The sequence below is a fragment of the Lissotriton vulgaris genome, chromosome 12 (genome assembly GCF_964263255.1).
Source record: "Lissotriton vulgaris chromosome 12, aLisVul1.2, whole genome shotgun sequence".
Taxonomy (NCBI): Eukaryota; Metazoa; Chordata; class Amphibia; order Caudata; family Salamandridae; genus Lissotriton; species Lissotriton vulgaris.
In genome coordinates this window covers 289,228,792-289,255,612 of record NC_141700.1, presented here as the reverse complement: position 1 = coordinate 289,255,612, position 26,821 = coordinate 289,228,792, and the positions used below count along the sequence as shown (strand labels likewise).

Here is a 26,821-nt window from a genome sequence, read left to right as displayed (position 1 = left end):
CACCAGCACCTCTGTCTTGCTGCCGTTTAGCTTCAAACAATTCATGGCCATCCAATCGGCAAGGTCTTTCATGCACGATTGGAAGCCATCTGCAGCAAGACAGGGCGCGTGCGACAGGGAGATGACCAGCTGCGTGTCGTCAGCGTAGGTTACCAATTGGAGGCCATGGCTCTCCACAATCGATGCAACAGGTGCCACATACAAGTTAAAAAGGGTCGGGCTCAGGGACGAGCCCTGAGGCACGCCCTGGCCCAAAGGTACCCCCTTAGAGTAATGGTCACCCTGCCTCACTTGAAAGCTCCTTCCTGTAAGGAAGGACTGGATCCACCTCAGCGCGGTACCGGCGATGCCACCTTTGCTCAGACACTGCAGCAAGGTGGAATGTGCTACAGTGTCGAACGCCGCGCTGAGGTCAAGCAGGATCAAGGCCATGGTTTGCCCCTCGTCTACGCCCTGTCTCAGATGTTCGGTTGCCATGAGAAGGGCGGACTCTGTGGAATGACGCGGTCTGAAACCGAACTGCGTATCGTGGAGCAAACCCACCTCCTCTACATGCTTCATGATTTGGGTGTTCACTACCTTCTCAGCCACTTTGGACAGAAAAGGTAGGAGTGAGATGGGCCTCAGATTTTCCAACACCTCAAAACCAATGTGAGACTTCTTTCGAAGGGGGAGTACCACCGCCTGCTTCCACCCCTCAGGAAGCGTGCCCGATTTAAAGGAGATATCCAAGACGTGCCTTATGTAAGGCTCCAGGACACTCAGGCTGTCCCCCAACCGCTTAGGAGACACCGGGTCCATAGGGGAGCCAGATTTTACCGAAAGGCACGTCCTGACCAGCTCCTCAGGAGGTGGCGTGATGAAATTTGTGAGGGATCCCAGAATCTCCATCCCCACTGCCGTAGCTTCAAACTCAGCCCCCATGGGAGGAGGATTGGGGAAGGTCGAGTAGATTTTCTCAACTTTGGTGGAAAAATAGTTGGCGATGCGGTCACATGTTTCAATCGAACAGCTCTTCGGGTCAGCAGACGAGTCGATTGTGGTCAGTGACTTGTAGATACAGAAGAGCTCCTTAGCAGAGTTTTTTGCCCCTAGAATTTTCCCTGCGTAAAAGGCAGCCTTCGACTTTTTGATCAGTCTGTGATGCAGCCGCCTCTTCGCTAAAAACGATTCCCTGGCTTGCGCATCATAAGATACCCTCCAGGCTCGTTCAGCACGCTTGCACTCTGCCTTTGTCCGCTGCAGCTCTCCATTAAACCAAGGAGCAGATCTTTCCTTGCGGCTGCCCTCAGATGTACGGCAGAGTGGCGCTGTCTGATCTAACGCCTCGGTGATGCGCCTATTCAGGTTGAAAACAGCAGATTCAACGTCCGCACCTCCAGGCTGACCTTCCCTTGTTAGTGCTAGATTAAAATCCTCCAAAGAGAATTTTGCCCACTTCCTACGAGAATAGTTCATGGGTGCCTGACTACCCTTTATCGGTTTTGTGTTATTTATCGAGAATGCCACCAAGGAGTGGTCTGTCCAGGGAATCGGCTCAATTGTAGAGACTTGCACCCCTCCCCAGTTAGCAAACACCGGATCCAGTAAATGGCCTTGGCGATGCGTGGGACTAGAGAGCTTGAGCTCAAGCTGAAGTGCTTGGATGTCCCTGCAAAACTCCTCCGCTCCTTTGTCCTCTGGGCTATTAAGGTGTAAATTCAAATCTCCCAGTAAAAGAAATTTGTCCCTACGTAACGTAGCCTCGGTAAGACTCTCTACCAGGCTCTCTCTAAACTTGGTGCAAGGCCCAGGAGGTCGGTAGACAAGAAAGCCTTTAATCACCGTCCCCCCATGTATATGTATGGTAAAAGTACCTGCCTCACTCTCTGCGACCGGAGTGGACTCCAGTGCACAATCAAGATTTTTCTTAAAAAGGATCGCTATTCCTCCTCCCTTCCCCACAGGCCTGTCCTGCCTGACCATAGAATAATTCTCAGGCATGGCCTCTATGATATCAGAGTCGGAAAACTGATCTAACCACGTTTCCGTGAGGAACAGAAGATCAAACTTTCTCTCCGTGAGCAGCTCGAAAATATCGAGTCTGTGCTTACGCAGCGACCTCACATTGAGAAGTCCGCATAACAGCGCGGCACGCTCCTCGATGGTGTCCGGCACGGTGGTGAAACGATACCGGCATTGGCCACACTCCTTGTCCTCACCTGACATGCCATGCAAGCAGGGACATGGAATCACCGGCCGTAGGCTGAGGAGCTGCTCCCTGTCCCAGCAGATTTTACCAACCGGACCAGGGGTTCCAGCCCCAGCCCGCTGTCGGCCGCGGACGGGCGCAGACGGGCTCGACTTTGGCGACACTTCGGCGCGCCTTCGTCGCGCCCGCTGCGCTCGTCCGCTGCGCTTCCGAATGGACATCCTCCTTTTGAAGCCCTCAGCCCGTCTGCCTCACAACCACTAGACCGCTAACCGGTCAGTCACAGGCGGAAGCGGAAGTGACTGTCTCTCACCTCCACGCCCTCCGCTCAACGGTGCTAGCCACCCTGTCGGACCGAGGCGTGGTCTAGTCTTTTCTAGTGTCACTAAACCTAATCTGTTGACATCTAGTAGGCTAGTCCCACGTTTTAATTGCAGCCAGGGGACCCCCAGAATAAAGTCAATTCCGGTACCCCTAGCTACATTTTAGCAATCATCCAATCATTCCATACCGTCCTGCCCACACACCCCCACTTCACCATAAGGCTGTTGGATAAAAGATCTCCGCCAAAGAGCCCCTCTTGAGGTGAGCCCGTCGGGGATTGCACCGCCTCCCCGACGAGGAGCAAACGCCGATGATGAAGCATGACATCCTTCGGGGTGTGTGAGGCAAATACATCCAACATAATGGATGCCCCAGGGTGCTATACAAACACCTTTGGTCATGCCAGTTAAACCTTCCCTCCTTTCTACATAGGAACAGTACAGCAACCTCCCCTTTGTATCCTCTGTACCGGACACAAGCTGTGACTGGACCTTCCACCATCCTTGGTGGTAATCTGTGTCCACTGATCAGGAGATCAACCTTCCTCCCTCTTTTTGATAAATAAAGGAACAAGTTACAAATTTACAGTTTAAGGACACTTCTAGGTTAACTACACTGGAACCCTTTAAGCCGGGTGCATCTTTTGATGTTGAGTTTTGTTGTCGATTCCAATGGAGAGCTGCGAAGAAGTGCTGCAGACGACCAGAGGAAAAGTGTCCGGGTGGATCCAAGGGTGGATCGAAGATCTGAAGAACCTGAAAGCAGAAGGGACAGAGTCTGGGTCACTAGCCAGTGACCACGATGGCGATGGGAAGCTGCCAGACAATGTTGGGTGATTTCAGCTGAAAGAGGGAAAGCTTGTCTCTTAAGCCACGTGGTCCAGGAGGCGTAGACGACAACCAGGAGCTGGATTCGAGCTGTCCCACGAAGGATCTAATTGACTGCGGTGTCGGTATCCAGATTGGACCCAACAAGCCTTGGCAAACGCAACCCACGCAGGAAGTAAAGATTAGCCTCAGGTCAGACCAGCAAGGTCGGGAGAGCTTCTCCTTGGCAGGGAAGCTGGGGCAAGCTGGGGCAAGCCTGGAGCATCCAGGCCAGTGGTGTAAATTCAAAGGATTGCCTTCAGGGGGCTCACTAGCCAACGGGCTAACAACCGGAAAGGCGCGTCGAGCTGAAATGCAGGCGCAGGCCCCACGCGGGACTCGTGGAGTGTGGAGGGCTGAGCTTGGGTGCAAATGGCTCCTCAAACCCCAATGCACAACTTCGAGGGTGCCTCAGAAGCAGCACAGTTAGCAAAATGCAGGATGTCCAGGGTGTCCAGTCCCACGTCTCTCGTGTCCGCCACGGGTCTCAGCTTTGCTGTGGATGTGGATCGGAGTCAGAGATGTCTGGAAGTCCAGGCCTGAGTAGCTGAGTCGTTGGGTTCCTTCGGGAGCACAGACAAAGCAAACCGGCAAGTTACTGGTGGTGCCTGTTTGCACAGGGTGGTCGCTCCTTGACCACAAGGGAGATTTCTTCAGTCTTCTAGTCGAGTAGAACGTCGAAGGTCCAGAGTTTCGTTTCAGAGTTTCAGTTCAGGATAATCTAAAGTCTCTAGACACATCTACTACCCAATTACTGATTTTAGGGGCTGGATTACCCGCTAGGTCCCTCCTATCGGTGGAACCTGGGAGGGGGCGGTTACACCCCTTTCCCTTTGTCCAGTTTCGCACCAGAATTGGGGCTGGAGTGCCCCAGCAACTGGTAGGAACCGGGCTATGATTGGAGCACCTTGTGTGCCCCAGGCAGTGTCTGGAATTGCAGTTTTCCATTCATCCCCGAATCCCATCCTGCCCAAATACACTACAGGCAGTCTGGGGAAGGTGCTAGCACCTCCCTCAACAGGAATCCTATTGCCAGGCCTCCCTCGCTGGAGTTTCCCCCAGCTGCAGGAGGTCAGACTTGTGTCTGTGGCAGCAGCATCCATTTTGTGATGCTGAGGCTCTGTTTAACTTTCACTGGGATTAGAAGTAACTACATGTCTTCTCCCTCTAGAACGGTGGAATGCTACCCCGTCTCCAGAATTGGCGAGGGGGTAGTATTCCAAAGTGTTTGACACCTTACACGACATGTTTCGATAAAGCCAAACCAAAGTTAGCATTAACCGCGAGGATTATAATGCACTTAAGAGTATATGGTATGGCTATATCATAGAACAGCTATAAGGACATGGTTCCAAAAGCTGCAGAAGGGCTCAGCTCATGCTAGAGCACCCTCTCACATAAAATCAAGCACTCTGCCTCCAGGATTGTTAATACCACAGTTGATGGACAGAATGCAGAACAATGTCAAACATTCACCCCAGTACAGAGATCTGGGCCTAAATCCATCGTTTTTTTGCACTCCACACCACCCCACTTCAGATATGGCCATATGCAAATCAGTCTGACCCTGTGCCTCATGGGAACAGTCCAGCCCGAACTGCCAAGCCATTCCTTCCCTGGACCGGAAACAAGCTTCCGAGGACCGGTTTCTGGCATTCCAGCCGTCTTCAGCCCGGCTTGCTTGAATCCAGTGGTGTGGAGAGCATGGGGCTCACGTCTGAGCATACCCATCCCACTCGGGTGACAAATGCAAAAACCACAGTTGATGGACAGAATGCAGAACAATGTCATACATTCACCCCAGTACAGAGATCTGGGCCCAAATCCATCGTTTTTTTGCACTCCACACCACCCCAGTTCAGACATGGCCATATGAAAATCAGTCTGACCATGTGCCTCATGGGAACAGTTCAGCCCAAACTGCCATGCCATGCCTTCCCTGGACCGGAAACAAGCTTTCAGCCGTCTTCAGCTGTACCACCCCCTTTTGTACTGCTCCAGGATTGTTAAGGCCTGCCATAGGAGTGACTTATAGGTTACTATGTGTCTATATATAAGGTAGATATAGATATACTATATCTAAGTAAGGGATGATTACACCACCTTACCCCAGCTGAGTGATCAGCCTGTGGTGTCAGTTTAGATGGCCAGCCAGGGGTGGCATAATATATGCTGCAGCCCCTGGTAGGCCTTGGATGCACCTATGCCCTGGGTACCTATGGTACACTGTACAAGGGGCTCACAAGGGTGACCCAGTATCCAATTAGGTATGTACTTAAAGTACATGGTGTCCATTTTACAGTGAGAGCAGATCGCCTGGGGCCCTGAATAGCAGGATCCCAGGCCAACTAAGTCGAAAACCAGCTAAACACTAGGCAAAAGGTCGGGGTTACCATATAGTCAGATATCCTCCTTCCTACAGTAACCATAGGAAGCATACCCTACTCTCCTACACTCATGAGCACTGGAATATTTGGAGCAAGTGCCTAGGCCCAGCACCCCCACACCCTCTTGTCTAACTGATCCCCTGACCAGTCTAGGCACTTTCAGACCAGCTCCTTTTGTCTGAGGAGCCCACCTCGCTTTTTCGTTTCAGCTCTTTTACTCGCCTCTCTCCCACTTTTAGCTTCTGCCAAGTTTTTTCCTTCTGCTCCTTCTCTGGCACATTTAACTGCTCCATCTCACACATCTTTTCCATCTGTCACTCTTGCTTTGACCCCTATCAGTGTCTTTTTTACTCTTGCCTCTCAGCTGCTCCTTGTCTGCATTTTTGTCTACCCCTTTGAGCCTCTTTTCACTTTTAAGGCCGAGCATGGGAAGCGCATGCGCTTCTCTGCGAGCCATGCTTTATGAACTTGAAGCCCCGCCCACTCTCCGCCCATATTTCTCATTGGCTTGTTCCATTGCCCTTCCTAAATGCTTGCTTCTAATTCGTTAATAGGCTTGTTAGTCCCTCCTTAGTACTGCCTTGTCTTCATTTGTAACCTCCCTTGAGGACTGGCCTTTTTACTTCGATTGTTGCACATTAAGTCTTATTTACTCTGTAAACACTATTTTCTTTAATGGTTTCTCCTACTGCAGGCATTACATGCTTTCCTGCAACATTCAGCGTGCCATGCACGGTTTCAAAGGGAGCTTTAAAAAAAAAAACACATTTGTTTGTCAACTTGACAAATGAATACTTTTTTGGGTAAAAGTGCCCCATGCTGCACATTCACTTTGATAGCGGCCGCTGACATTTCTTTAGGCACGGCTCGTTTTACGATAGTGGCGTGGCCTCCATTAAAGTGAAAGCCAGCATGGGGCGCTTGTAAACACATTCATTTGCAATACTATATGTCTTGAATTTTTGAAATTTTGATCTATAGGTATTGTAAATGACAATGCCTTTTATTATTGCAGGTTTTTAAAACACAAAATATAAGGCATTGTCATTTGCAATACCAATAGCTCAAAATCTCGCAATTGCGAGACCTATTGCATTGCAAATGCTTGTTTAGATCTTGTGTCAGTCTTCCACTAATATCCAATTTGCTTCCCCTGTTTTCAGACTTTGGCTTGAATATGGTTGGTGACACTATTACTTTGAAACCTTCAACGTATTGTAATCCCATAGGGACAATCCTGGAACTAGGAGTGGGTGGAACTCGCAGAGGTTCACTCCATGGAATTCCACAAAAACTCAGCTAGATTCTGCTGAGATCTGCTAACGGGTGACAATTGGCACGTTGCGCTGCTAACACTGATCTTTAGCGCCAGGAGCACTTCCTTGCTGAAATATCTGTGTGAACCGAACCACGCAGCATGCCAGAGTAGATTTTTCACTCTAGCAACCGGAGTGATAGCTTTATTACCACCAACAGTTGCGACAGCCTGCCAAACACCAATGTGGAAAAATCTAACCGGGAGCCCTCCTAGCGCCTGAAAGGACACCAGTTCTCACTCTCGCCAACTTAGCTATTGGAGAGCCTCTTGCAAGATAAAACTCGGCCACACAGCGGTTTGCAACGTTTGGCCGGAACTTCACATTACAGTGTAACATAGTGACCAAAACTCCGCCAAGTCCGCCTGCGGAGCATAATTTATTGCCCATCTTTACCCAAAATTTAAGCATTACAGGAATTCTATGTCGGGACCGGAGGCGAGGATTATGCTCATTCTTCCTTCGCTTTATTCACAATTTCTCAAACAGCAGCTCATCATTATTATGCAACTAAACGACATTTTCCATAACACTAGAGAAAGAAAACAGTCTGTATAACAAAGTCCTTCTATAGTGTCCATGCATGTCAGCCCATAAATCCTTGTGTTACTTCCTGCACTTCCTCTTTCTTCACTGCTCGGCAGCTCGAGTTAATTGCTTTTCTGTATTCTGTATGATGCTTATGCGTTAGACTTTTGACACTTGTGGGGATTGTGGGTTGCTTGGGTTTTTTCCCACAGATTCCCCTTTTCTTGACCGCGGGAACGCTCGTGTGCTCCTTAACCGGCTTGCCCCTCACGACACGGACCGCGGTGCGGTCCTCCGCCAGCCATAGGGCTCTGTGGGGGCGATGCGACTCGGGTCCCCAGAGCATGTTTTTAGTTAGCAACTGTCAGAACGCGCTCCGGTCACCCTGAAGTCCGCACCTGTGCTGCCTGCAATCGCCCAGCGTGCCCTGGGTCTGTTCTGTGCCCATTTTTTCTTAAATCGCCCATAGATAGTTGGTAGGTAGTTGGTGGGGTGCACCTAGTGAGCTTCTGCTCTTTACACCGGTTTCGAGTGGGTAGGTACCTGTGTGTGGGTGATAGGCCTCGCTCTAACCCTCACTGACACCACGAGCAGGCAGCTGTCCCGGTGAATCTGTTGGGAGCTTGTGGTGTCATAGGGCTGTAGGCCCATTTAAACTTGTGCCTTTGGCCTTGTTAGCATGCGGTATCAAGGATACCTCTGAATCCATAGTTACTCCTAGGTTTCTAACTTCTCTTGATGTTGGAGGGGGTTGAAGTTGCTTAGGCCACATCGTGGTAGGCTGGTACTTTTGCCATTGCTTGCAGCTCACAATCTCTGTTTTTGTTCTATTAAGCTTTAGATGTTTGTTCATCTTCGGTGTGTTTATGGCACCTAATCTGTCATCAGGTTGTGAACTGAGAAGGTTCTTCTGAGCCATTAATTTAAAAAATGATTTGGGTGTCATCTGCATAGTTGTAACAGGTGATATATGATTTATTCAGATTTGGTAAGGGGGTTAGATAGATGTTGAATAATAGAAGAGGATTTAATGTACCCGTGAGTAATGCCCTAGTGTTGTCTGAGAGGAGGTGATGTGAAAGGGGGTAGGTACACTACACTTTGTTCGTGGAATAAGATGCAATCCATTTTCAAACTTTTTCTCGAATTCCAAGATTGTGATGTCTTTGCAGTAGAGTGTGGTGGTGGACAGTGTCAAATGCAGCTCATACACGCAGAAGTAACCAGGCAGCTACTCTATAGTTGTCCACTGTGAGTAATAGATCATCCCAGATGAATTTGATGAATAACTCTGACTCTGCCTGGACTGAAACAAGACAGTTCGCCTGACAGTAAGCCATAATGTTTAGTAAACTTAATGATTTGAGTAAACACTGCCCTCTCAAAATGTTTTCTTAGGAATGGTCTGTTTGATAAGTGCCTGTAGTTTGCTGGGTCGGATGGGTCCATTTTTTTCGTTTTGAGGAGAGGTCTAATGTTGGAGGTTCTCAGCAGTAAATAAACATAGTACTCAGGACTTTTATGTGTTTTTAAGGGATTTGTTTTCCCGAAATAAACAATTTTGATGATGATGATGACTGAACTCTTGAATTTGTCTAAAGAAAAGATTTGAAACTCACCCCAAACCTGCCCTCTAGTTGTAAGCACACATCTTGACACCTTTGGGTTTAGGTGACACACAAACGACTTGGATTTCTTTACTTGAGCTGTCACTACATTAAAGTACCTCTAGGTAGTTGATTAAAATACATTCTGGTATGGTGTACCAGTTTGCAGTGGAAATTCTCTGCTAAAGCTAAAAAAAAAGTCAGTTGAGGGATTACACCTGTCTTGGCCTGTGGAAGGACTATCTCTTGTGTCTCCGCTTAGTAAGCAGTTTGGCGATTGGCCCTAGGCATATGGGTGCTTGAGAGGCATAGGGAGGTCACAATGGAGGTGTAATTGGAGTGCCTATGGTGTTTTGAGAATAAATAAACAGGGGTGCATGGGGTCTGGGGATCTGCAGTCTAGCCCAGTGCAAGAATGGGAAAGTTGCAAAGGACAATCATAGCAACTCTCACTAGGAAAAGCAAGGAGCATAAAAGGCACAGGCTATCTGACAACTTCAAGTGCATGGTGAGACTTGGACAATGGCCAGTTGTAAAGGGAAACATGAAATATGTTTGAATTAATGCATTCACTGCCACATTAGCACAAGTTAGCTTATGGTAAGTAGTATGGTAGAAGGTGAGTAGAATGATAAATGAGTACACCAAAACATCATAAACAAATGAGGAAACTTCCCAACATCTTTTTGTTTTGTTGCAACTCATTAGGAAGAGGAATCACCTTGTGCTTCCTTAATCGTATTACCTTTACTTCTCTTTCTCTTGGCATTCCGTCTAACTCGCATCCCCAATTTTTCATGTTACTCTTCAACTCTTGCCACCCGTCTCGTGCTTTTTCTCAGTTCTCGTTCTCCAGTTTTATTTTTAGAGTAAGGTTATATAAATGCCACCTTTTGTCAGCCTTGCCATTTGTTTTGGTAAAAATGGAGTCATCACAATATGTTGCTGTTAGGTTGGGCACTCACCATTATTCTTTACAGGGGTTGTGCTAAATTAACGTACTTTGCTTTTGCTCAATTGCATGACATTTTGGGAAAATGACGTGAAATTATAATTCGTTTTTTTCTGCGTAATAGTTGTATGGTTTGTGTGTGAGACAGTTATGTCCTGTGGGGGCTTTGTGTGTGTGCGTATAGGGAGAGGAATCTTTGTGTGTGGCGATATCTGGGGGGGGGGGGGCTGGATGTATATGGGGTTTTTACATGTGTGGGGGGAGTGGTTGTTGTATGGGATGTCTGGGGATCTGGGTGTTGGATGGGTGATCTGTATGTTTGGTCTGAACAGGGTGTTGGCTTTTATGTGAAGTTGATCAGAGAGAGAGAGAGTAAACAAAGACCATCCAAATGTCGTAGAGCATGGGTGGGTCAAGACATGCATGCAACAAAGGTAGAACAGAAAAATTACCTTGCTTTGGGTTGCAAAGGTTATTGTACTAACCATACTTTCTACACACAGTGAAGTGTCACATCACACCCAAAAGAAAGTCTTGTGCCATGTGTGCACCGAAAAAACTGCTTCGTGCACTGTGATACTAGGCCACTGGTATTAATGACCAGGGACATACTATAGTTCAAATCCTCCTATTTTCTAGGTGGTGTAGCTAGTCCACTCATATCTCATGTGGCATACTGTAAGCACCAAAGGAGATTACGCAACCAATAAAAACCCTGTCTAGTACAGATTGACAAACAAGCTATATACTAATTTCTCTGTTGCTTATGTGCGGTCCCGATTGTATTTTGAGAGCTCTGCATATTTGGGTCTCCTATTAGGATTGAGCCTATTCATAATGCTGCTGGTTGGGAAATGTTTCAATTAAGAAACGTGATCATGTTTCTTCTAAATTTCGGCAGCTACATAGGCTTCCCACTTCTATTCAAAGCAGCCTGCATTACTCATAGAATTCAGAGTGAGGCGGATCTTGTTTGTACTTTGAGGCTGAAGTTTGTTGAAGTGCAAACCCAGCGATCTTGATTCTCCACTGCTCAAAATCTTTAAGATTCTTCCAACATTTAACCACAAACGATTGGATAGAGTGGCTTTCAGGGTGGTCTTGTGTAAAGCAGTTTGCCAGATGCTTTAAGACCATTTTCTTACAACCGTCTTTTTTTTTAAAACATCTCGCAAACCCAGCTTACTACCTTGAATAAGCTTTCTTCTTGGGTTTTGTTAGCGAGTATGCAGTTACAGGCGCTCTGGTATTCTATTTTTATAACACCATATTAGACCTCATTTTGGGGTGTGCTGCACTAAAAAAATGGCCCTAAGATAGATACATAATTTCATACCGACTCTTACAACAGAAGTTGCTTTACAGTTGCTAAAGGAACCGTTCGATGAACAACTCTTCCTTCAAGGAACCTTTCACGGGCACCATTGCATATTGCAATTGTAAGAGATAAAACAGTCTAGGCATCATTTTGGTATATAATTGCCTGTAGCTGGACAGTGAGGCAGTGGAAATTGACATTTACTACAATGTGTGTTCTGGGGGTGAATTATAACTAATTTTAATTTGGCCGCTTATAACATGGGCATTGGCAGTTGGCCTGATGTCAACTCCTAGTCATTGTCTGCCATCATTAATGTGAGCAAGCCTTTGTTCTGGTGACACCTTAGTGTAAATAAATGCTCAGAATTCCCTTTGGCCCTCTAATTTCCAAATGTTGTACCAACTGCAATACTTGATTTTGTAGTTTTCTACTTTTAGTGGAGATATTGCATACAATTAATTTGCTGAATGACCCTCAGCCATCGCTGGTGACGGGAAGGATTATAAGGTTATGATGAATCTGGGGTAGATGCCACACAGGAGAGGATATTGTAACAGGTAAGTAACTCTTCTGACCTGCATTTGCACCTGCTCTGAATTTGTGCTTGTAATTATAATGTCTAGTTAGAAGCTACTTTGTGAGAAACTTGATAAAAAGACTTCTGCTTTGAGTAGAAGTGATTTAGAGCAATAAAGTTGTTTAGCTGAAAAATTAGCTTTAGCATTCTGAATGGAGTCATTTGAAAGAAATAAGAATATGTAGTTGATGCCATACAACTCACAGGTTATAGGCGTAAGAGAGAGTTGTATGCAAATATGAGCAGTAACACATTTGGTATACTAATAGTCTGAAGCATTTCAAATCAGATCATGTTTATGACCTTCAAGTAATCCTATCTAACCTATGAGAAAATCTACAAATGTAAACAATAATTTTCTCCTACACGTGCCTGCTGCTGACTGTTATTACAGGATTTCCAAATCACCTGTTAAGTCGATTAGAAGAACTGCAGGTATTATGAAGTGATCCTGTCAACTACTAAACATTATCAAACAGCTAAGATCATATGTTATCCATTAGCTTTGAACTTATACCTTTCACCAGTTGATATAATTACCTAAGAAGTAAAAAGGTCTCTTTGGCGCCATAGCCTTAGTTGCGGAAATCAAAGACAATACTAGCAAATTGTATGTATAGACTATATTGGAAGGAGTTGCTCAATGTTGTTTCAAACATATGAAAAATAATAAACAGGGTCCCTGACAGCGGTCACAAGTGCTTCAGTTTATATTTGAGAGAGCTCATCTCTTACACTACTGTTTTAGATCATGATTACTGGTCTGTTTCCGGTGTGGAAAGATAGGCAGAACTGGTCTTTTTATGCTTTATCAAATTTGAAGTCAATGGAAGTATTCAGTGTTTAGTTTTAGAGTTATTTTTCACACACAAATAGCTTCTTTAGAAGAAAACTTTTAATGATGGTTATATTTATTTCGAAACCTTTTATCTCTGCATATAGAACATCCTGTTGTTGCACCTGTCCAGAGATTTTGCATAAAGACAGAGGAAGAGCCCATAGACATTGCTACCACAACACAAGGAAGGCGAAGCGTCAGTTATGGTCCACTCATCCGTGAGTATATCATTCATGGTGTTTGACAGCATTTGGATGTTGAAGAGGATGACATTTAAAATGGCGATTTTTTTTCCAGCTTTTTTACACATCGAAATATTGACTATGATTTTTTTTTTTAACCTTTTTTATTACATTTCATGCATTTCATACAAGCAGTAAATTCAGGAGTGGTACAGTACTATCAATGCATTCCAGTGTGATGCCTGGCAGTGGCGGGGGATGTCAACTAACAGATGACTCGGTTGTTGAGGGGGAGGGCTGCCCCTCGCAACTTTCGCCGTAAATGACCCGAGGTGATAACTAGATTATGCAGTGTTATGTGCACCGAAGTTCTCTGAGGCATGTGACTGTCTCTAGACCAAAGTCCCTCGTGTCGGGCATCTTGAAATGACTATCCAATTTCTAACTTCAACTAGGGGACTTACAACTAGGTGGGGGTGGGATCCGGGGAGGGAAGGAGGGGAGAGCTTCGGGGTCGTATAGAAGTGGAGCTAGAGTGACCATGATCCGTGTTGATTCACAGACTTCGATGCCTTGCGTCATGCCAGATGATGTCGTGGAGCCAAGAGGGCCTTTTAAGAGGGGGTTGGCGGGCGGGTGTGGGGCACCCATGGACCGGGGAGGGGTGCTCGTGAGCCTGGTGTCCTGCGTGGGCTCTGCGCTGGGTCAGTACCTGCGGACTGTGCTTGTTGAAAGCTATGCAGAAGTGTCGCCCATTCTAGGGCTATGGGGCGTCGGCGTATGCCGCGGGCTTCTTCTTGGCGGATGAGGTCTTCCTCGGCTGTGGCCCATTTCTTTACCGCCCCCACCCCCCACCAGGCCGCAATTGGGGGACCCTCAGCCGCGCGCCAATGCATAGCAATGCTACGTTTCACTAACAGTATAGCTAAGAGCGCAAACTTGGACTCCACTTTATTTTTTTTGTTATTGCGTCTAAAGATACCCAGGGCGCAGGCTTCCCACATGTGGAGCATTGTGAGGCCGGTGACTGTTTGCATGGTAGTGTGTACTGTCGTCCACAGGGTTTGCAAACAAAGGCAGGACCAAAACATGTGCATGAGTGGGGCGTCCGGGGTTTTACATCGGGGGCATTCAAAGTGGGAGGTCGGGTAGAAGCGTTTAAGCCGTGCTGGTGTGAGGTAGGCACGGTGCAATACGTTGAACTGGACATTCTTGAATCGCTGGTTGCGGGACACTTTTTTGTGATGTTCTAGGGCCGTCCCCCACTCCCTGTCATGGAGACTACGTCCGAAATCCTCCTCCCAGCGGAGTCGCAATCTCGATAGTGACACTTGTGTGAGTTTGATGATGGATTTGTATATCCATGTCATATGGTGTCTACCCGCTCCCATATGAAGCAGCGCATGTACCACTGGGTGAGTGGTAGGTTCCCCATCCCTGAGGTCCCAGGTCCGCCCACAATCCGCTACTAATTGCCTATGCAGCAGGAATTGACCGGGCGGGACACCTCCTTTCTCGGCAGGGCCGTGAACGAGGCTAGCTGACCGTCGGTAAACAGGGCCTCCGTTTCTGTGAGTTGGTGCTCCGTCCAGACCCGAAGGTCCCTCGCAGTGTAAAACTCCGATCCCCTCGGGAGCCCTGCTAGATGTAACAAGGGGGAATACAACGGCGACATGCGATGGATCCGCATTGCGCAGGTCCTAGCCACTTTCACCAACTGTGGATGCGTTGGGTCGGGCTTAGTGCCTGGGAGTAGCATTCGGGTTAGTTCTGGGACTGCCAGCTGCCCGCCCTGGGTCATCGTTTCTCCCAGGTTACCTTGTGCGGTCCAGCGCGACAGCCACTGTAGCTGTGCCGCCAAAAAGTAGGCTTCAAATGAGGGGGCGCCCATCCCTCCCCCGTTGCGAGGTAGCTGCAGAGTCGAGAGGGCCACTCGACAGCGGCTCCGCCCCCATATCAGGGATACCAGCATTGAGTTCAACTCCTGAAAGAAGGACCGGGGGGGACCACAGGGACATTATCGAAGTAATAGAGGAGTCGAGGCACCATGATCATTTTCGATAATGCGACCCTGCCTATGGGAGCCAGGGGCAAAGTTCTCCAGAAACCCATTTGGCCTTTAAGGCCCCGGAGGGCACGGTAATGATTACCCTCTAAGAGGTCCCGGGGCTCGTGGTAGAGTCTGATTCCCAAATATCTCGGGGGATCCCCCGTCCACGCCAGTGAGGCATCTCCCAGACGGATTTCCCTGTGTGGAGTATTCGGGTGCAGGGGGTTGAGAGAGGATTTCTCCCAATTCACCTGTAGTCCCGTTGCCCTCTCAAAATCGATTCAGAAAAGGGGGTGGTGATGGACAGAGTCTCTGAATTAAACAGTACACTCCTACCCAGTCAACAGATCAGGGCTTGATCCATCACCGTTTTTTAGCTCACTGCACCATCCCAGCTCAGAACCTGGCTACATGCAAATTAGTCTGTCCCTGGCCCAGTGCATCATGGGAACAGGGCAGACCAAACTACCAAGCCAATTCTTTTACTGGAAAGGAAACAAGCTTCCGGGGACCGGTTTCTGGCATTACAGCCGTCTTCGGCCCGGCTTGCTTGAATCCTGATGGTGCAGTGAGCAAGGGACTCACATCTGAGCATACCCTTCCACGCTTATGGTGGACAAAACGATTCAGAAAAGGGGGTGGTGATGGACAGAGTCTCTGAATTCAACAGTACACTCCTACCCAGTCAACAGATCAGGGCTTGATCCATCACCGTTTTTTAGTTCACTGCACCATCCCAGCTCAGAACCTGGCTACATGCAAATTAGTCTGTCCCTGGCCCAGTGCATCATGGGAACAGGGCAGACCAAATTACCAAGCCAATTCTTTTACTGGAAAGGAAACAAGCTTCCGGGGACCGGTTTCTGGCATTACAGCCGTCTTCGGCCCGGCTTGCTTGAATCCTGATGGTGCAGTGAGCAAGGGACTCACATCTGAGCATACCCTTCCACGCTTATGGTGGACAAAACGATTCAGAAAAGGGGGTGGTGATGGACAGAGTCTCTGAATTAAACAGTACACTCCTACCCAGTCAACAGATCAGGGCTTGATCCATCACCGTTTTTTAGCTCACTGCACCATCCCAGCTCAGAACCTGGCTACATGCAAATTAGTCTGTCCCTGGCCCAGTGCATCATGGGAACAGGGCAGACCAAACTACCAAGCCAATTCTTTTACTGGAAAGGAAACAAGCTTCCGGGGACCGGTTTCTGGCATTACAGCCGTCTTCGGCCCGGCTTGCTTGAATCCTGATGGTGCAGTGAGCAAGGGACTCACATCTGAGCATACCCTTCCACGCTTATGGTGGACAAAACGATTCAGAAAAGGGGGTGGTGATGGACAGAGTCTCTGAATTAAACAGTACACTCCTACCCAGTCAACAGATCAGGGCTTGATCCATCACCGTTTTTTAGTTCACTGCACCATCCCAGCTCAGAACCTGGCTACATGCAAATTAGTCTGTCCCTGGCCCAGTGCATCATGGGAACAGGGCAGACCAAATTACCAAGCCAATTCTTTTACTGGAAAGGAAACAAGCTTCCGGGGACCGGTTTCTGGCATTACAGCCGTCTTCGGCCCGGCTTGCTTGAATCCTGATGGTGCAGTGAGCAAGGGACTCACATCTGAGCATACCCTTCCACGCTTATGGTGGACAAAACGATTCAGAAAAGGGGGTGGTGATGGACAGAGTCTCTGAATTAAACAGTACACTCCTACCCAGTCAACAGATCAGGGCTTGATCCATCACCGTTTTTTAGCTCACTGCACCATCCCAGCTCAGAACCTGGCTACATGCAAATTAGTCTGTCCCTGGCCCAGTGCATCATGGGAACAGGGCAGACCAAACTACCAAGCCAATTCTTTTACTGGAAAGGAAACAAGCTTCCGGGGACCGGTTTCTGGCATTACAGCCGTCTTCGGCCCGGCTTGCTTGAATCCTGATGGTGCAGTGAGCAAGGGACTCACATCTGAGCATACCCTTCCACGCTTATGGTGGACAAAACGATTCAGAAAAGGGGATGGTGATGGACAGAGTCTCTGAATTAAACAGTACACTCCTACCCAATCAACAGATCAGGGCTTGATCCATCACCGTTTTTTAGCTCACTGCACCATCCCAGCTCAGAACCTGGCTACATGCAAATTAGTCTGTCCCTGGCCCAGTGCATCATGGGAACAGGGCAGACCAAACTACCAAGCCAATTCTTTTACTGGAAAGGAAACAAGCTTCCGGGGACCGGTTTCTGGCATTACAGCCGTCTTCGGCCCGGCTTGCTTGAATCCTGATGGTGCAGTGAGCAAGGGACTCACATCTGAGCATACCCTTCCACGCTTATGGTGGACAAAACGATTCAGAAAAGGGGGTGGTGATGGACAGAGTCTCTGAATTAAACAGTACACTCCTACCCAGTCAACAGATCAGGGCTTGATCCATCACCGTTTTTTAGCTCACTGCACCATCCCAGCTCAGAACCTGGCTACATGCAAATTAGTCTGTCCCTGGCCCAGTGCATCATGGGAACAGGGCAGACCAAACTACCAAGCCAATTCTTTTACTGGAAAGGAAACAAGCTTCCGGGGACCGGTTTCTGGCATTACAGCCGTCTTCGGCCCGGCTTGCTTGAATCCTGATGGTGCAGTGAGCAAGGGACTCACATCTGAGCATACCCTTCCACGCTTATGGTGGACAAAACGATTCAGAAAAGGGGGTGGTGATGGACAGAGTCTCTGAATTAAACAGTACACTCCTACCCAGTCAACAGATCAGGGCTTGATCCATCACCGTTTTTTAGTTCACTGCACCATCCCAGCTCAGAACCTGGCTACATGCAAATTAGTCTGTCCCTGGCCCAGTGCATCATGGGAACAGGGCAGACCAAATTACCAAGCCAATTCTTTTACTGGAAAGGAAACAAGCTTCCGGGGACCGGTTTCTGGCATTACAGCCGTCTTCGGCCCGGCTTGCTTGAATCCTGATGGTGCAGTGAGCAAGGGACTAACATCTGAGCATACCCTTCCACGCTTATGGTGGACAAAACGATTCAGAAAAGGGGGTGGTGATGGACAGAGTCTCTGAATTAAACAGTACACTCCTACCCAGTCAACAGATCAGGGCTTGATCCATCACCGTTTTTTAGCTCACTGCACCATCCCAGCTCAGAACCTGGCTACATGCAAATTAGTCTGTCCCTGGCCCAGTGCATCATGGGAGCAGAGCAGACCAAACTACCAAGCCAATTCTTTTACTGGAAAGGAAACAAGCTTCCGGGGACCGGTTTCTGGCATTACAACCGTCTTCGGCCCAGCTTGCTTGAATGCTGATGGTGCAGTGAGCAAGGGACTCACATCTGAGCATACCCTTCCACGCTTATGGTGGACAAAACGATTCAGAAAAAGGGGTGGTGATGGACAGAGTCTCTGAATTAAACAGTACACTCCTACCCAGTCAACAGATCAGGGCTTGATCCATCACCGTTTTTTAGCTCACTGCACCATCCCAGCTCAGAACCTGGCTACATGCAAATTAGTCTGTCCCTGGCCCAGTGCATCATGGGAACAGGGCAGACAAAACTACCAAGCCAATTCTTTTACTGGAAAGGAAACAAGCTTCCGCGGACCGGTTTCTGGCATTACAGCCGTCTTCGGCCCGGCTTGCTTGAATCCTGATGGTGCAGTGAGCAAGGGACTCACATCTGAGCATACCCTTCCACGCTTATGGTGGACAAAACGATTCAGAAAAGGGGGTGGTGATGGACAGAGTCTCTGAATTAAACAGTACACTCCTACCCAGTCAACAGATCAGGGCTTGATCCATCACCGTTTTTTAGCTCACTGCACCATCCCAGCTCAGAACCTGGCTACATGCAAATTAGTTTGTCCCTGGCCCAGAGCATCATGGGAACAGGGCAGACCAAACTACCAATCCAATTCTTTTACTGGAAAGGAAACAAGCTTCCAGGGACCGGTTTCTGGCATTACAGCCGTCTTCGGCCCGGCTTGCTTGAATCCTGATGGTGCAGTGAGCAAGGGACTCACATCTGAGCATACCCTTCCACGCTTATGGTGGACAAAACGATTCAGAAAAGGGGGTGGTGATGGACAGAGTCTCTGAATTAAACAGTACACTCCTACCCAATCAACAGATCAGGGCTTGATCCATCACCGTTTTTTAGCTCACTGCACCATCCCAGCTCAGAACCTGGCTACATGCAAATTAGTCTGTCCCTGGCCCAGTGCATCATGGGAACAGGGCAGACCAAACTACCAAACCAATTCTTTTACTGGAAAGGAAACAAGCTTCCGGGGACCGGTTTCTGGCATTACAGCCGTCTTCGGCCCGGCTTGCTTGAATCCTGATGGTGCAGTGAGCAAGGGACTCACATCTGAGCATACCCTTCCACGCTTATGGTGGACAAAACGATTCAGAAAAGGGGGTGGTGATGGACAGAGTCTCTGAATCAAACAGTACACTCCTACCCAGTCAACAGATCAGGGCTTGATCCATCACCGTGTTTTAGCTCACTGCACCATCCCAGCTCAGAACCTGGCTTTGTGCAAATTAGTCTGTCCCTGGCCCAGTGCATCATGGGAACAGGGCAGACCAAACTACCAAGCCAATTCTTTTACTGGAAAGGAAACAAGCTTCCGGGGACCGGTTTCTGGCATTACAGCCGTCTTCGGCCCGGCTTGCTTGAATCCTGATGGTGCAGTGAGCAAGGGACTCACATCTGAGCATACCCTTCCACGCTTATGGTGGACAAAACGATTCAGAAAAGGGGGTGGTGATGGACAGAGTCTCTGAATTAAACAGTACACTCCTACCCAATCAACAGATCAGGGCTTGATCCATCACCGTTTTTTAGCTCACTGCACCATCCCAGCTCAGAACCTGGCTACATGCAAATTAGTCTGTCCCTGGCCCAGTGCATCATGGGAACAGGGCAGACCAAACTACCAAACCAATTCTTTTACTGGAAAGGAAACAAGCTTCCGGGGACCGGTTTCTGGCATTACAGCCGTCTTCGGCCCGGCTTGCTTGAATCCTGATGGTGCAGTGAGCAAGGGACTCACATCTGAGCATACCCTTCCACGCTTATGGTGGACAAACGATTCAGAAAAGGGGGTGGTGATGGACAGGGTCTCTGAATTAAACAGTACACTCCTACCCAGTCAACAGATCAGGGCTTGATCCATCACCGTTTTTTAGCTCACTGCACCATCCCAGCTCAGAACCTGGCTACACGCAAATTAGTCTGTCCCTGGCCCAGTGCATCATGGGAACAGGGCAGACTAAACTACCAAGCCAATTCTTTTACTGGAAAGGAAACAAGCTTCCGGGGACCGGTTTCTGGCATTACAGCCGTCTTCGGCCCGGCTTGCTTGAATCCTGATGGTGCAGTGAGCAAGGGACTCACATCTGAGCATACCCTTCCACGCTTATGGTGGACAAAACGATTCAGAAAAGGGGGTGGTGATGGACAGAGTCTCTGAATTAAACAGTACACTCCTACCCAGTCAACAGATCAGGGCTTGATCCATCACCGTTTTTTAGCTCACTGCACCACCCCAGCTCAGAACCTGGCTACATGCAAATTAGTCTGTCCCTGGCCCAGTGCATCATGGGAACAGGGCAGACCAAACTACCAAGCCACTTCTTTTACTGGAAAGGAAACAAGCTTCCGGGGACCGGTTTCTGGCATTACAGCCATCTTCGGCCCGGCTTGCTTGAATCCTGATGGTGCAGTGAGCAAGGGACTCACATCTGAGCATACCCTTCCACGCTTATGGTGGACAAAACGATTCAGAAAAGGGGGTGGTGATGGACAGAATCTCTGAATTAAACAGTACACTCCTACCCAGTCAACAGATCAGGGCTTGATCCATCACCGTTTTTTAGCTCACTGCACCATCCCAGCTCAGAACCTGGCTACATGCAAATTAGTCTGTCCCTGGCCCAGTGCATCATGGGAACAGGGCAGACCAAACTACCAAGCCAATTCTTTTACTGGAAAGGAAACAAGCTTCCGGGGACCGGTTTCTGGCATTACAGCCGTCTTCGGCCCAGCTTGCTTGAATCCTGATGGTGCAGTGAGCAAGGGACTCACATCTGAGCATACCCTTCCACGCTTATGGTGGACAAAACGATTCAGAAAAGGGGGTGGTGATGGACAGAGTCTCTGAATTAAACAGTACACTCCTACCCAGTCAACAGATCAGGGCTTGATCCATCACCGTTTTTTAGCTCACTGCACCATCCCAGCTCATCACCACCCCCTTTTCTGAATCGTTTTTGGCCACTATAGGTGTGGCAGGGTATACTGAGACATGAGTCCCTTTCTCACTGCACCATCAGGATTCAAGCAAGCCGGGCCGAAGACGGCTGAAATGCCAGAAACCGGTCCCCGGTAGCTTGTCTCCTTTCTGGTGAAGAATTGGCTTGGTAGTTTAGTTTGCCCTGTTCCCATGATGCACTGGGCCAGGGAGATACTGATTTGCATATAGCCAGGTTCTGAGCTGGGATGGTGCAGTGAGATAAATAACGGTGATGGATCAAGCCCTGATCTTTGGACTGGGTAAGAGTGGTCTGCTTAATTCAGACTCTCTGTTCATCACCACCCCCTTTTCTGAATCGTTTTTGGCCACTATAGGTGTGGCAGGGTATACTGAGACATGAGTCCCTTTCTCACTGCACCATCAGGATTCAAGCAAGCCGGGCCGAAGATGGCTGAAATGCCAGAAACCGGTCCCCGGTAGCTTGTCTCCTTTCTGGTGAAGAATTGGCTTGGTAGTTTAGTCTGCCCTGTTCCCATGATGCACTGGGCCAGGGACAGACTGATTTGCATATAGCCAGGTTCTGAGCTGGGATGGTGCAGTGAGATAAATAACAGTGATGGATCAAGCCCTGATATTTGGACTGGGTAAGAGTGGTCTGCTTAATTCAGACACTCTGTTCATCACCACCCCCTTTTCTGAATCGTTTTTGGCCACTATAGGTGTGGCAAGGTATACTCAGACATGAGTCCCTTTCTCACTGCACCATCAGGATTCAAGCAAGCCGGGCCAAAGACGGCTGAAATGCCAGAAACCGGTCCCCGGTAGCTTGTCTCCTTTCTGGTGAAGAATTGGCTTGGTAGTTTAGTCTGCCCTGTTCCCATGATGCACTGGGCCAGGGACAGACTGATTTGCATATAGCCAGGTTCTGAGCTGGGATGGTGCAGTGAGATAAATAACGGTGATGGATCAAGCCCTGATCTTTGGACTGGGTAAGAGTGGTCTGCTTAATTCAGACACTCTGTTCATCACCACCCACTTTTCTGAATCGTTTTTGGCCACTATAGGTGTGGCAGGGTATACTCAGACATGAGTCCCTTTCTCACTGCACCATCAGGATTCAAGCAAGCCGGGCCGAAGACGGCTGAAATGCCAGAAATCGGTCCCCGGTAGCTTGTCTCCTTTCTGGTGAAGAATTGGCTTGGTAGTTTAGTCTGCCCTGTTCCCATGATGCACTTGGCCAGGGACAGACTGATTTGCATATAGCCAGGTTCTGAGCTGGGATGGTGCAGTGAGATAAATAACAGTGATGGATCAAGCCCTGATCTTTGGACAGGGTAAGAGTGGTCTGCTTAATTCAGACACTCTGTTCATCACCACCCCCATTTCTGAATCGTTTTTGGCCACTATAGGTGTGGCAGGGTATACTCAGACATGAGTCCCTTTCTCACTGCACCATCAGGATTCAAGCAAGCAGGGCCGAAGACGGCTGAAATGCCAGAAACCGGTCCCCGGTAGCTTGTCTCCTTTCTGGTGAAGAATTGGCTTGGTAGTTTAGTCTGCCCTGTTCCCATGATGCACTGGGCCAGGGACAGACTGATTTGCATATAGCCAGGTTCTGAGCTGGGATGGTGCAGTGAGATAAATAACGGTGATGGATCAAGCCCTGATCTTTGGACTGGGTAAGAGTGGTCTGCTTAATTCAGACACTCTGTTCATCACCACCCCCTTTTCTGAATCGTTTTTGGCCACTATAGGTGTGGCAGGGTATACTCAGACATGAGTCACTTTCACACTGCACCATCAGGATTCAAACAAGCCGGGCCGAAGACGGCTGAAATGCCAGAAACCGGTCCCCGGTAGCTTGTCTCCTTTCTGGTGAAGAATTGGCTTGGTAGTTTAGTCTGCCCTGTTCCCATGATGCACTGGGCCAGGGACAGACTGATTTGCATATAGCCAGGTTCTGAGCTGGGATGGTGCAGTGAGATAAATAACGGTGATGGATCAAGCCCTGATCTTTGGACTGGGTAAGAGTGGTGTGCTTAATTCAGACACTCTGTTCATCACCACCCCCTTTTCTGAATCGTTTTTGGCCACTATAGGCGTGGCAGGGTATACTCAGACATGAGTCCCTTTCTCACTGCACCATCAGGATTCAAGCAAGCCGGGCCGAAGACGGCTGAAATGCCAGAAACCGGTCCCCGGTAGCTTGTCTCCTTTCTGGTGAAGAATTGGCTTGGTAGTTTAGTCTGCCCTGTTCCCATGATGCACTGGGCCAGGGACAGACTGATTTGCATATAGCCAGGTTCTGAGCTGGGATGGTGCAGTGAGATAAATAACGGTGATGGATCAAGCCCTGATCTTTGGACTGGGTAAGAGTGGTCTGCTTAATTCAGACACTCTGTTCATCACCACCCCCATTTCTGAATCGTTTTTGGCCACTATAGGTGTGGCAGGGTATACTCAGACATGAGTCCCTTTCTCACTGCACCATCAGGATTCAAGCAAGCAGGGCCGAAGACGGCTGAAATGCCAGAAACCGGTCCCCGGTAGCTTGTCTCCTTTCTGGTGAAGAATTGGCTTGGTAGTTTAGTCTGCCCTGTTCCCATGATGCACTGGGCCAGGGACAGACTGATTTGCATATAGCCAGGTTCTGAGCTGGGATGGTGCAGTGAGATAAATAACGGTGATGGATCAAGCCCTGATCTTTGGACTGGGTAAGAGTGGTCTGCTTAATTCAGACACTCTGTTCATCACCACCCCCATTTCTGAATCGTTTTTGGCCACTATAGGTGTGGCAGGGTATACTCAGACATGAGTCCCTTTCTCACTGCACCATCAGGATTCAAGCAAGCAGGGCCGAAGACGGCTGAAATGCCAGAAACCGGTCCCCGGTAGCTTGTCTCCTTTCTGGTGAAGAATTGGCTTGGTAGTTTAGTCTGCCCTGTTCCCATGATGCACTGGGCCAGGGACAGACTGATTTGCATATAGCCAGGTTCTGAGCTGGGATGGTGCAGTGAGATAAATAACGGTGATGGATCAAGCCCTGATCTTTGGACTGGGTAAGAGTGGTCTGCTTAATTCAGACACTCTGTTCATCACCACCCCCTTTTCTGAATCGTTTTTGGCCACTATAGGTGTGGCAGGGTATACTCAGACATGAGTCACTTTCACACTGCACCATCAGGATTCAAACAAGCCGGGCCGAAGACGGCTGAAATGCCAGAAACCGGTCCCCGGTACCTTGTCTCCTTTCTGGTGAAGAATTGGCTTGGTAGTTTAGTCTGCCCTGTTCCCATGATGCACTGGGCCAGGGACAGACTGATTTGCATATAGCCAGGTTCTGAGCTGGGATGGTGCAGTGAGATAAATAACGGTGATGGATCAAGCCCTGATCTTTGGACTGGGTAAGAGTGGTGTGCTTAATTCAGACACTCTGTTCATCACCACCCCCTTTTCTGAATCGTTTTTGGCCACTATAGGCGTGGCAGGGTATACTCAGACATGAGTCCCTTTCTCACTGCACCATCAGGATTCAAGCAAGCCGGGCCGAAGACGGCTGAAATGCCAGAAACCGGTCCCCGGTAGCTTGTCTCCTTTCTGGTGAAGAATTGGCTTGGTAGTTTAGTCTGCCCTGTTCCCATGATGCACTGGGCCAGGGACAGACTGATTTGCATATAGCCAGGTTCTGAGCTGGGATGGTGCAGTGAGATAAATAACGGTGATGGATCAAGCCCTGATCTTTGGACTGGGTAAGAGTGGTCTGCTTAATTCAGACACTCTGTTCATCACCACCCCCTTTTCTGAATCCTCTCAAAATAGGAGAGCGTGGTCCAGATGGTGGTAAGGTCCGCGGAAAAGTCCCTGACGTAAATGAGGTCATCCGCATAGAGTGAGACGCAGTGCATGCTCCCCCCCCAACGGAATGCCCCAGGGTTGGCCCGCCTCCCGCTGTCGTGCCGCCTGCGGCTCCATTGCAAGGGCAAAGATGACAGGGGACAGGGGGCAACCCTGGCGTGTACCGCGCTGCATCGGAATGGGATGGGAGACCGAATTACCTATCCGTACCCTTGTAGTGATGTCGGTGTATAACAGCAGAGTGTATGCGAGGAAGTGGGGTCCCGCACCCGCCTTTCGCAGCACCTCAAAAAGATACTGCCATGCCAGGGTGTCGAACGCCTTCTCACGGTCCAGGACGAGGCACGCCGCCCTTGGGAACCTACCCCCCACCCCATCCTGGACCTGGAACAGCCGGCGGAGATTCTGGAAGGTATTCCTCCCGGGGATGAACCCGCTCTGATCCAGATGGATCAGCGGGGGAAAACTTCCGAAAGCTTATCCGCCAGGATTGGCCCTAAAATTTTGCAGTCTGTGGTCAGTAGGGTTATTGGCCGATAGGACGTGCGAAGCAAAGGGTCCCGATCGGGTTTGGGGAACGTCACCAGTGTGGAAGCCCACATCGACTGGGGTAGCAGGCCCACCTCTAAGGCTTCTCGAAATACTGTGTCGAGCTGTGGGGCCAGCTGCTGTAAGAATGTAGTATAGAGTTCTACCGGGAATCCGTCATGACCCGGAGCCTTATTTTTAGCAAGTCAGACAATGGCGAGTTTAACCTCCGCCACCGTTATCGGACCATCGAGCGGGCTCGTTCCTCGTCTGTAATTTGGGCCAGAGCGTCTGTGTGTAGCATGTGTCGTATGTGGCCCTCCCTATCTGGGGTTGCTTCCCTGTACAGTATGGTGTAAAAATCATAAAAGGCCAAGACTATATCCGCTTGCGCATAGACCAACTCCCCCGCAGCGCCCCGGATGCCAGTGAACGGTGTGTTTGCGTGTCCTAGCGGATGAGCCACGCCAGCAGTGTGCCGGCCCGGTCCCCTTCACTGTGGGCTCTAGTGGTGTAGGCGCGAAAAATTATAGCGCCGCAGATCCGCACACGCCTCCTTGTATTTGGTTTTGGCCTCTGCTATTTGTGTGGGGGAGACCCCTCGCTGATCTGCCTCTTTAGATAACTGCGCTACTTGCTGTTCTGTCCCTCCAGGGTCTGCTTCACTCCTGTGATCTGTCGGATACATGCGCCCCTTAAGACTACTTTAAATGCATCCCATTCCAGGGATCTAGTCGCTGCAGTGCCCCTGTTTTCTTCGAAGTAATGGCGGATGGTGTCGGCTTGTTCATTCTTGAACACCGGGTCCTGAAGGCAGTCTTTGGGGAGACGCCATGTGGGGATCGGCGGTGTGGGTGGGCGCCATTCAAGGGACACTGTGTGCGCTTCGTGGTCCGAGACCACCCTGCCCAGGTAGTCTGAGTAGGTGATGCGTGGCAGAAGAGATTGCGTACATAAGAAGCGGTCTAAGCGAATGCGCAGATTGTGTGGGATCGAGTGGAAGGAATACATTTTGGTGGCTGGGTT

At 49.1% G+C, this 26,821-nt stretch overlaps 1 protein-coding gene across 2 annotated transcripts in view; it reads left to right on the top strand.

The window, feature by feature from the left end:
• Nucleotides 1-26,821, top strand: part of LOC147673984 (uncharacterized) — a 987,450-nt gene that overhangs the window by 537,989 nt on the left and 422,640 nt on the right. For both annotated transcript variants that reach the window (XM_086945069.1, XM_086945070.1), the window contains one exon: nucleotides 13,012-13,125. In XM_086945069.1, the coding sequence (XP_086801195.1) occupies nucleotides 13,012-13,125 (114 nt within the window). The remainder of the gene's footprint in view (nucleotides 1-13,011; nucleotides 13,126-26,821) is intronic.